This window comes from Coenobita brevimanus, chromosome 64, assembly GCF_032717465.1.
Source record: "Coenobita brevimanus isolate Jiangsu-jjx chromosome 64, ASM3271746v2, whole genome shotgun sequence".
In the NCBI taxonomy this organism is placed as follows: Eukaryota; Metazoa; Arthropoda; class Malacostraca; order Decapoda; family Coenobitidae; genus Coenobita; species Coenobita brevimanus.
The window spans coordinates 9,799,823-9,812,155 of record NC_137017.1 but is presented as its reverse complement, the minus strand read 5'-3'; the positions used below and the strand labels follow the sequence as shown (position 1 = coordinate 9,812,155).

Here is a 12,333-nt window from a genome sequence, read left to right as displayed (position 1 = left end):
AAATAGAAGATAAAAAGAAAAGCGATGTGAAATTTGCTGGGTATGTCAGAAAGGTGGTCAGTTCTATAAAGGCTTTGTTATGATATCTGTGTGTGTGAGTAATAGTTTACATGGATATTTTTTCTTTTTCTGGCTGTGGTCACCCAGAATGAAAGATTGGATATTAAAATCAGGCACTAGATGATAGCTAGATCAGCAGATTGATGGACTGAGTGATTGGAAGGTTAATAAATGAGGACTGTATCTGTATTATCTGATGGATTAATTGACAGATAGAGAAACAGTATATACCCTATATTCTTTCAGTAGTACCATGGCCAACCCCAGCATAGGAGTTCATAATTTTAATGATGGAGATGCATAACAAGCAGGTAGAGAAAATTAGATAACATTTTATAATGACTTTCACAATCCTTTCAGGCCCCAAGTGTAATGATCCTGTACCTGCTGTTGTCTGGGACCTTGCTTACTCATCTCCGTCGTCCCATCAGTCGCCTGACTGTCACTGAGCAACGGTTGGAAGGAGAGTTTCGTTACGTCAACTCCCGCCTCATCACCAACTCTGAGGAGGTGGCGTTTTATCAGGGCAACCGCAGGGAGAAGAAGAATATTGACTCTTCTTTCAGTAGACTTGTGAGTTGAAGGAAATTCATTATTATTGCATCAATATGGAGAATGTTTTGTAATGTTTTGTTGTAATAGACTTGAGAAAAGAATGGAGTTTAGGATTTTTAGCAGCATGAAAAGTGTTACACACCTTAATGGCATAGCTGATGGTTATGGTCACAAGTCAGAGTAGACTGTGGGTTATAGGATTACAGTTCATATCAATGAGATGGTTGTAGGTGTTTCGATCATAGCCATAAAGCCTGCCAGGGACATGAGTTGATCTATTATGGCTCAATTAATCCAGACTGTTATAGCATAGTCTTAGCCCATCCTACAAGGCAAGGCTATTTCTGTTACAAAGAGTGTTTTACAGTATTCTCTTTCAGTAGAGTTTTGTATATTTGGGTATATGATGGAGTTTGAAGTTTATATCAGTGTTATGACCATTTCATAATATTTTCTTTACCAGGACCTGTAGCCAGTTTTTGGATTTTTGTTTGGATTTTTATCAGTTAAGAAAATTTTCAATACACTTCTCAAGTACAATGGGTAGGGATTTGGATCATTTGCTCTGTGAAATGTAAGTTATTATGCTTTCTTTCAGCAGGGTTGATTTTTTTTTTTTTTTTTTTTTTTTTTTTTTTTTTAAATGGATGTTACTGTACTCTTTAATATCCTCCTGCAAACTGTATTAGTAATACTTCCTGTCAGCAAGGTTGATTTTTTTTTTTCTTTTTAATATGGATATTACTGTATTCTTTAATATCCTCTTGCAAACTGTATATAAGGATGCAAACTGTGACAGTATTAAAGCGGTAGAAATAGCTTACAGTACAACAAAATGCTAAGGAGTACTGTGTTAGTTAAATCACTGAGGAAGAGGTGCTACAAAGCCTCCCATGCCACATAGAATAGAACACTTATTTTGTGTGCCTATTTTCAGGTCAATCATCTACGCACATTCATAGCCTTTCGATTCAATATGGGCTTCATTGACAACATAATTGCCAAATGTAAGTAAAAATAGCAATAGCCATTCATTTTCTAATGTTATCTGACCAAAATTAACCATAGCAAACTAGAGACTAACATTCCTTGTGTTGCAGTATTGTGTGTCTTGTTACAGTCTATCTATCAATCTATCTATAGCCCAATGCCTTAATCCCGCAAAGGGTGGCTGCAGACAAATGCCTCCAAGTCGCTCTGTCACCCACCATTTGACTACTCTCCCCCCAACTCACTCCCCCCTCCCTCATATACCTCTCAACTCCATCCCTCCACCTCATCCTCGGTCTACCCTTTCCTCTCCCTCCCTCCACCTCACCTACATACACCCTCTTAGTCAGTCTTTCATTCTCCATTCTCTCCACATGTCCAAGCCACCTCAGTGTATTTCTCCTAATCTTCTCAACCACATCCACATCAACCCCACAACGTTCCTTTACTTCTTCATTCGTCAACCTGCCCCTCCATGTCACTCCACATGCTCCTCTCAAGTAACTCATTTCAGCTGCTCTCACTCTTAACTTGTTCCCCTCTTCCAAGGTCCACGCCTCGTTTCCATGCGTCAGGGTAGGGATCAAAATACTACCATGCAGTGACCTCTTAACTTCCATACTCACCTTCCTATTTCTCATCACTGCTGTCAGTGAACTAAAAACCTTCCTTCTCTGCTGTACTCTTTCACGCACTTCATCCCCCAACGTTCCATCCTTACTCATCACACTACCCAAGTACTTGAATGCACTCACATTCTCCATACCCTCACCATCCAACCTCACTGTACATTCTGTGACTTCATTTGTCTCAAACACCATAACTTTACTCTTGTTTACATTAACTTTCAGCTTCCTCCTCCTACACACTGTCCCAAATTCATAAACCAAATCTTGCAACACCCATTCATCTTCACTCAACAATACTGTATCATCAGCAAACAGCAACACCGGAATCTTCCAAATCTCACCCTCATTCATTAGAGCCACCCCCACAACCACTGCCCTACCTTGCACCTCCTTTACAACCGCATCCATGTATATATTAAACAGCCAGGGAGACATCACACAACCCTGTTTCAGTCCCACATTGAGATCAAAGAACTCACTCAGCTCACCATCCACTTGCACTGTAGCCCTAGCTCCTTCGTAAATACTCTCTCACAGCACTCAACAATTTCCCTTCCACTCCATATATTCTTAATACCTTCCACATACCTTGCCTGTCTATTCTGTCATAAGCTTTCTCCAAGTCCATGAAGCTAGCATACACTTTATTTTCCTTCTCTAGATACTTCTCCACTAGATATCTTAGAACAGATATCTGATCTACACACCCTTCCTTTCCAAAATCCCCCATGTTCTTCTCCAGCTAGCTCCTCTATCATATGCCTAACCCTATCAATGAGTATTCTGCAATATATTTTTCCAGTCACACTAAGAAGGCAAATACCCCTATGGTTACCAAATGCTTCTCTCTCCCCTTTTCCTTTGTATAAAGGAACAATTATACCTGATTTCCAGTCCTCTGGAACCCTCCCCTCTTCCCAAGCCAATCTACAAAACTTCCATATCCACTCCACAACAATCTCACCCCCATGCCTCAGTATTTCACCACACACTCCATCAATTCCTGGGGCCTTTCCCATCTTGATCTTCTTCATAGCTTCCCCTACTTCCGCCCTACTGATCTCTTCCTCCCTCCACTCATCTCTTCTTCTCCCAGCCATTCCCCAACCACTTATACTCGCACTGCTCTCACTCTCTACATTCAACAAATCCTCAAAGTGCTCCTTCCATCTCCTCAATTTCTGTGTCTTCTCCAACAACAATCTATTATTCCTATCTTTCACTCCCCTACTGTTTCCCCTTTCACACTGTCTTACTCTCTTTACCTCCTTCCAAAGCAATTTCTTACTCTTCCTCCATTTCACACTCAGATTCCTCCCAAATTCTTCATCCACTTTCGTCATACTCTCCTTCACCAGTCTCATCATCTCCCTTCTCCTGCTCACATATACCTCTCTCTCTCATCTTCTCCCTTACCTCTACCCGCTAGCCATTCACTAGATGCCTTCTTCTTTTGTTCCACAGCTCATTTCACCTCATCATTCCACCGTGCTGTCCCTTGCACATCCTTGCATCTCCTCCTCACTCCACAAACCACCTCACACGCTGCGCCTATCTCTTCCGTGAATATCTTACATACGTCTTCCACCCCTTCCATCTGCTCTAACTCATACCTTCCCAGTCTTTCTTCCACTATGCTTTTATACTCTGCTTATACAATGCTTTGGTATTTAATTACTGTGCAGTCCTGTACAAGCTATTGTGGGACTGGGCTTCTACATTACAGGGGGTTACATCTGCAAAACCTTCCCACAGTGGCATAAGTTGAGTTGGTAAGGGGTGTGTAGGGAAGAGGTGTGGTGCATGTGAGATAGTTGTCATATACTGTACAGTATATGTTTATGTGCAATAGGATTCTGTATGGTCTTCCCCCAAAATGCAACCCACCAAGTCAATATTCATCCAGGTTCATATTTCAGTTATGGGTATGAACAGACTCTGGTCAAGGAGACTGTCTACAAAGGTCCTGTGGTCAGCCCTGGAATTAGACCTGGGACCTATTGCTTGTAAGGCAAGCATGCTTCCAGTTGCACCACCCCCAGCCTCTTAATTATTGTACTTAATCTTTGATAGTCATTTATCATTTATCATTTAATTACAGAATTATTTTTTGAAGCAACATTATTTGTATAATTTCAGATTTGGCCACTTGTGTTGGATTCTCAGTAGTGTCCTATCCCTACCTCACTCCAACCAAACTGTCGAGCAGTGAATACAAAATACGCATGCAGGTAAAGTATTCTTGGCGACTATGTTATGTTCACCACATACTGAAATCATTTGTATAATTGAGTGTAGCACTTTTGATGCATACTGTACTTCAGATCATTAATAATTATGATGTAGTTCATGGGTATGTGTATGTTCATAAAGGAAATAATGTATCTCTGCAGAGAGAGAATTGATGTGAATAATTTTAATTTTTTGGATGATGTTGATGTTGCCGCTGTGGTTGCTAGCTGTATTTTGTAATGATGAATATCTTAGTGCTTTGATACTTCAGTGCTCTCCGGGTAGTTTATGTTTTGAATCTTTTTTTTTATTTCTTTTTTTTTTTTTACTGGAGGAAGGCAGAAAGTTGGGTTAAAAAACAGACTTCGAGTAGAAAGGGGATGGCCAAAATAATTATTTTGTAGGTGGGGGCACTCACCATCCACTCACTTGATGCAGTGCAACTTTGGGTGTCTGCCCATTCTTCTTTTCCTTCCTTCCTCTTCTGTCTTTCATTCCTTCCTCTTCCTTCTGCCTACAGGTGACTTTACACTCCCTCTTCTGTCTTTCTTTCCTTTATTCTCTCCTCTTCCTTCTGCCTGTGGGTGACTACACTGAGTGACAAGCCAGATTACTATGCTGGCTTGTAACCATATAACCAAATTGTGGTGCCTGGTGGTTTGCTCATCCCTGAGTGGCATTACATGAGCAATAAACCCCAACCACCCCTTGGATATAAACCTTCACCCCATGAGCGCAGTAATTACCCACTAAACCACCAGGTGCCAATATTTGGTTATTTGGTTACCACCCAGTGTAGTAAATGGTTTCCTGGTGTACAGGAAACCATTTGGCTTGTCACTCATTGTAGAATCACCCGCAGGCAGAAGGAAGAGGAAAGAAAGACAGAAGAGGGAGTGTAAAGTCACCTGTAGGCAGAATGATGAAGAAAGAATGAAGGAAAGAAAGACAGGAGAGGATGGAGGGAAAGAAGGATGGAGGAGAGGAAAGGGCAGACACCTGAGGGCAGCGCTACATCGAGTGAATGGATGGTGGGCGCCCCCACCTACCACACAAATAACAAAAAATACAAATTTTTTTACTTCAAATCATCTTGATTTAATCACAAGCATGTTCAGGTGAATAATTGGTGTTAATTCACTAGCAGCTGGATAATAAAGCAGCTTTAAATGAAACAATTACAAATCTATCTATCTATCTATAGCCCGACGCCCTAATCCCGCAAAGGGTGGCCGCAAGCAAAACGCCTCCAAGTCACTCTGTCACCCACCAATTGACTACCCTCCCCCCAACTCACCCCCCCCCTCCCTCATATGCCTCTCAACTCCATCCCTCCACCTCATCCTCGGTCTACCCCTCCCTCTCCCTCCCTCCACCTCACCTACATACACCCTCTTAGTCAGTCTTTCATTCTCCATCCTCTCCACATGTCCAAACCACCTCAGTGTATTTCTCCTAATCTTTTCAACCACATCCACATCTACCCCACAACGTTCCTTCACTTCTTCATTCGTCAACCTGTCCCTCCACGTCACTCCACATGCTCCTCTCAAGTAACTCATTTCCACTGCTCTCACTCTTGACTTGTTCCCCTCTTCCAAGGTCCACGCCTCGCTTCCATACGTCAGGGTAGGGATCACAATACCATCATACAGTGACTTCTTAACTTCCATACTCACCTCCCTATTTCTCATCACGGCTTTCAGTGTACCAACAACCTTTCTTCCCTGCTGTACCCTTTCACGTACTTCATCCCCCAAAGTTCCATCCTTACTCATCACACTACCCAAGTACTTGAATGCACTCACATTCTCCATATCCTCACCATCCAACCTCACTGCACACTCTGTGACTTCATTCCTCTCAAACACCATAACTTTACTTTTGTTTACATTAACTTTCAGCTTCCTCCTCCTACACACTGTCCCAAATTCATTCACCAAACCTTGCAACTCCCATTCATCTTCACTCAACAATACTGTATCATCAGCAAACAGCAACACCGGAAGCTTCCAAATCTCACCCTCATTCATTAGGGCCAGCCCCACATCCACTGCCCTACCTTGCATCTCCTTTACAACCCCATCCATATATATATTAAACAGCCATGGAGACATCACACACCCCTGTTTCAGTCCCACATTGAGATCAAAGAACTCACTCAGCTCACCATCCACTCGCACCGTAGCCCTAGCTCCTTCGTACATACTCTTCACAGCACTCAACAATTTCCCCTCCACTCCATATATTCTTAATACCTTCCACATACCTTGCCTATCTATTCTGTCATAAGCTTTCTCCAAGTCCATGAAGGCAGCATACACTTTCCTTCCCTTCTCTAGATACTTCTCCACTAAACATCTTAGAACAAATATCTGATCTACACACCCTTTTCCCTTCCTAAATCCCCCTTGTTCTTCTCCAACTAGCTCCTCTGTCATATGCCTAACCCTATCAATGACTATTCTACCATATATTTTACCAGTCACACTAAGAAGGCAAATACCCCTATGGTTACCACATACTTCTCTCTCCCCTTTTCCTTTGTACAGAGGAACAATTATACCTGATTTCCAGTCCTCTGGAACCCTTCCCTCTTCCCAAGCCAATCTACACAACTTCCATATCCACTCCACAACAATCTCACCCCCATACCTAAGCATTTCACCACACACTCCATCAATTCCTGGGGCCTTTCCCAGCTTAATCTTTTTCATCGCTTCCTCTACTTCCGACCTACTGATCTCTTCCTCCCTCCTCTCATCTCTTCTTCTCCCAGCCATTCCCCAACCACTTATACTCACACTGCTCTCACTCTCTACATTCAACAAATCCTCAAAGTGCTCCTTCCATCTCCTCAATTTCTCTCTCTTCTCCACCAACAATCTATTATTCCTATCTTTCACTCCCCTACTATTTCCCCTTTCACACTGCCTTACTTTCTTTACCTCCTTCCAAAACAATTTCTTACTCTCCCTCCATTTCACACTCAGATTCCTCCCAAACTCTTCATCCACTTTCTTCTTACTCTCCTTCACCAGTCTCTTAACCTCCCTTCTCCTGCTCACATATACCTCTCTCTTCTCTCTCTCATCTTCTCCCCTACCTCTACTCGCCAACCATTCACCATATGCCTTCTTCTTTTGTTCCACAGCTCGTTTCACCTCATCATTCCACCATGCTGTCCCTTGCACACCCTTGCATCTCCTCCTCACTCCACAAACCGCCTCACACGCTGCGCCTATCCCTTCCGTGAATATCTTACATACGTCTTCCACCCCTTCCATCTGCTCTAGCTCATACCTTCCCAATCTTCCTTCCACTATGCTCTTATACTCTGTCATTTTCTCACTATCTTGCAGTTTCTCCACTCTTCTCACAGGAGCTGCTTCCTCCTGTCTTCCCCTTCGTCTCCTTGACCACTTTCTTTGCAGCTCTACCTTGGCCATCACTAAGTGATGGTCCGAGACTCCATTCCCCCACCCTCTCCACACTCTTGCATCCACCACTTGTCTTCTCACAAATAATGACAGTATTTTGTTTTGATATTCTTACACCCCTTGCCAGGACTACTATCGCAGTGGGCGAATGCTAGTGAAACTGGCGGAGGCAATAGGACGGTTGGTGCTGGCAGGTCGAGAGCTGACCCGCCTTGCCGGGTTCACAGCCAGGGTGCAGGAGCTGATCACTGTGCTAAAGGACCTCAACAGGGGCATATATCAGCGCACTATGGTTGACAACAGAATGAGCAATGGTGAGGGGAAGCCAAGTGTTTTTAGAAATGGTGATGGCTTTTTAAGTAAGTGTTTTCGTGGTGTACAGGAAACCATTTGGCTTGTATACCAGGAAACCATTTACTACGCTGGGTGGTAACCATACAGCCAAATTTTCGCACCTGTTGGTTTAGTGAGTAATTTCGGCGCTCCAGTCAGATTGAGCCTGTGTAGGTTTATATCCAAAGGATGGTTGGGGTTTATTGCTCATGTAATGCCACTCAAGGATGAGCAAGGCTATACCCACTGCCAATAAACTTGTCTATTATGCCCCACCCCTCCTCACCCGACGCCAGTAGAGAGTGAGGAGGCGCGGAGACATGACTCAGGAAGGGGGCGGGGCATAGGAGACGTTGCGTGGCGAGGAGTATAGTCACTCTCATCTGAAGTGTCAGGACCAACTTGCCTAGCCCCGGGCTCCTACACTCCTCATGGGGCAACATAAGACTGGAGGATGAATGAATATATATATATATATATTTATATATATATACCGGTATATATATATATATATATATATATATATATATATATATATGGATAGATAGATAGATAAATATAGATATATATTAGTTTAACATTCTCTTGTTAGCTGTTTATATAGTTCAAATGTTGACATAGTTTGTATCACTAGCAAACAAGGTAATGTTATGGTGTAATGTGCAGAATAAATTGCAAGGAAGAGATGTTACAGGATCACCAGAACCACTTAGAATATGACCCACATTGTTAGTTAACTGGTTCAATAATGCATTTCAGGTGGAGTGAAGCCAACCCTGGTCCCAGGCACAGGCAAGGTGGTAAACGAGGATAATGTGATCCGCTTTGAGAAAGTCCCCCTCGTGACACCCAATGGAGATGTCTTGGTCAAGGAGCTCAACTTTGAGGTGAAGTCTGGCATGAATGTCCTTGTGTGTGGACCCAATGGCTGTGGCAAGTCTTCTCTCTTCAGGATACTTGGAGAGGTGAGTTGGAGGTGTGGTAAATCGTTGTAAATTGCATATTTTCTTTTTTCTATTTTTATGTTCTCTTCATTCATTCATGTAATCCAGTGTTTCCTCTTGAGGAGCGTAGGACCCCGAGGCTAGGCAATTTGGTCCTAACATTTAAGATGAGAGTGGCGAACCTCACTCGTCCCTGAGTGGCATTGCATGAACAATAAACCCAAGCCACCTCTTGGATATAAACTTGCACTAGCTGAGTCCGATTGGAGCACCTTAATTACCCACTAAACTACCAGGATGTCATAATTTGGTTATATGGTTACCACCAAGTGTAGTAGGCTAAATGGTTTCTTGGTGAATGGAAATCATTTGGCTTGTCACTCAGTGTAGTCACCCATAGACAGAAGGAAGTGGAAAGAATGGAGGAATGAAAGACAGAGGAGAAAGGAAGGAAAGAAGGAAGGAAGAGAGTAAAGAGCAGGCACCCAAGAGCAGCACTGCACCGAGTGAGTGAATGGTGAGCATCCTCTCCTACCTCTATTATATTCTTTGTTTCCTCCAAATCCAGTCATACAGTATGTTGAATAATTATGTTCTTGTGTTTGAATCCATTGGTTGTGGCAATTCATCTTACATCAGAATCATGAGAAAGTGAGTTGGAATTACATTTCTCATTTCTGGAATGAATTTTGATACAGCTTAATTCTGTATATTTTTGATGGACCCTTATGAAATGCTACATGAGTGCCTGTTAGTATTACATTTATGATGTAGAAGTAATAAGAACTCTTATCTCCAAATGCCTGTCCTTTACTGCAGTTGTGGCCTGTGTTTGGTGGGTGTGTGACCAAGCCCAGTGCCGGAAAGCTCTTCTACATCCCTCAGCGGCCATACATGACCCTCGGAACACTCAGAGATCAGGTTTGTGGTGCCACTGGTATTTATGCAGTTTTTAAAATTTTATTTTAATAAATTCTTTACCATTTTCCTCTTCCAAACCCAGTTTAACCATAGGTAGGAAAAGGTCAGGATGATGAATGTAACACTGATGATCTTATGCTCTAGGTGATCTACCCTGACTCATATTCTGATATGGTTGTGCGAGGGACCAGCGACGATGACCTGAGGGAGCTCCTGAAGCGGGTACAGCTGACGCACATCTTGGAGAGAGAGCGAGGCTGGGATGCCATAGCTGATTGGATGGATGTGCTGTCGGGTGGAGAGAAGCAGCGAATCGCTGTAAGATTAATTTGGTTCTAGTACATTTGATTGGAGGGATCATGATTCAGGAGAAGAGAAAAAGCACACCTAACAGATTCTTCACATTTTCTTACCCACTAAATATAAAGATTAGGTGACCTTTCACACTCACAGGGAGAAAGAAGGGAATGAAGGTTTGGGAAGAAGGGAAAAGCAAACTTGCTTCATCCTTCATATTTTTGTACAGACTGATTCTTCATAGTTTCCCACATGCTTATTAAGTTATTATCATTTTCCAGCTACTCATTCCACATCTAATTATGTATTGTGCTTCAACACAGATGGCTCGGTTGTTCTACCACAGGCCCCAGTTTGCAATCCTGGATGAGTGTACAAGTGCTGTGAGTGTTGATGTTGAGGATGCCATGTATCAGTACTGCCGCGAGGTGGGCATCACACTGTTCACTGTCTCTCACCGCAAGAGTCTTTGGAAGCATCATGAGGTGAGCTTATTTTTTATTGATGTATTTAGCAATTTGTTTATTTTTTTATGTATTTATTTATTTATTTATTGACTGTTGGATATGTTTATGTAAAGCTACAGAATGTGGTGAATGTTTTTGGCGTATCAAATAGAGCCAGGATTCCGGAGTCATGAATGGTGAGTGAATGGAAGCATGGCCTGGGAGATTTGGGCTGTCTGGACATTGCTACTCGTCACGCTGCCCTAGGGTGGGAAAGGAGGTTTGGATGATGATGATGATGATGATTTATTTCTGTGTCTCTAGCTGATAGGTAATATGAAACACTTAACTATGAATGGTTATATCTATAAGGTGTAGTCAGGATTCCAAGAGGTCAAATGGCAAGCGAGTGAGTGTGTGGTCCATTACACTGGGCATGCTGTTGATTAATGCTTCCTGTAACTTGTCTTTCTCTTTCTTTTCTTTTCTGGACCACATGTTACCCCCATCTTTATGTGGAAAAGAAAAGCAGGATGATGATGATGATGATAGTACTGTAATAGTACAGTACAGTACTTGGGTAATAAGTACAGTACTTAGGTAGTGCGATGAGTAAGGATGGACTTTTAGAGGGTGAAATGCTTGAAAGGGTACAACAGGGAAGAAAGTTGCTGGTTCTTTGAAGGCAGCAATAAGAAGCAGGGAAGTGAGCATGGAAGTAAAAAAGTCGCTACATGACAGTACTGTGATACCAGCTTTAACATATGGAAGTGAAGCTTGGACTTAATTGGAAGGACACAATTCAAGAGTGAGAGCAATGAAAACGAGTTACTTGAGAGTAGCATGTGGAGTTACATGTAGAGACAGACTGGCAAATGAGGCATGAAGGAGCATTGTAGTGTGGATGTGGATGTGATAGAAAGTGGTAAGAGAAATACATTGAGGTGGTTTGGGCATGTGGAGACGAGGGAGAGCGAGAGACTAACAAGGAGAGCGTATGGGTGAAGTGGAGGGGGGGAGAGGGAGGGGGAGGCCAAGGATGAGGTGAAGGGATGGAGTGGAGAGATGTATAAGGGAGGGGGTTGTGAGCTGGGAGCAGGGCAGTGAAATGGTAGGGGACCGGGTGACATGAAGGTTATTAGTTTGTGGCCACCCCTTACGGGATTAAGGCGTTTGGCAGTAAATTGATAGATTATTATCCCCACCATTAGTGTACGAGTCCTAGTTTATGCCCCTGTATGTGAAATTACCATACTTACTAGTGCATGTCTATATATTCTTTACCACATGGTGGGGATACGTCTTTGATAAACGTTTGTAAATCTTGCAGTTCTACCTTCACATGGATGGCCGTGGATCTTTTGAGTACAAGCCCATACAGCCAGATACCCAAGAATTCGGCTCTTGAAATTTCAAGATCTCTAAGTCTTGTTTCGTGGCAGGTGTTCAAGTAAGAGAAAGCAATGTTCTGTGGTAGTTATGCAGT

General features: G+C 42.7%; 1 protein-coding gene across 1 annotated transcript in view; it reads left to right on the top strand.

The window, feature by feature from the left end:
* The window catches only part of Abcd3 (ATP binding cassette subfamily D member Pmp70), a 23,413-nt gene extending 11,080 nt beyond the window's left edge, over positions 1-12,333 (top strand). Inside the window, exons 8-16 of the mRNA XM_080276286.1 lie at positions 421-633; positions 1,553-1,622; positions 4,374-4,465; positions 8,034-8,220; positions 8,999-9,204; positions 10,003-10,104; positions 10,249-10,422; positions 10,725-10,886; positions 12,178-12,333. Coding sequence (XP_080132412.1) covers positions 421-633; positions 1,553-1,622; positions 4,374-4,465; positions 8,034-8,220; positions 8,999-9,204; positions 10,003-10,104; positions 10,249-10,422; positions 10,725-10,886; positions 12,178-12,255 — 1,284 coding nt within the window. The 3' untranslated portion in view covers positions 12,256-12,333. The remainder of the gene's footprint in view (positions 1-420; positions 634-1,552; positions 1,623-4,373; positions 4,466-8,033; positions 8,221-8,998; positions 9,205-10,002; positions 10,105-10,248; positions 10,423-10,724; positions 10,887-12,177) is intronic.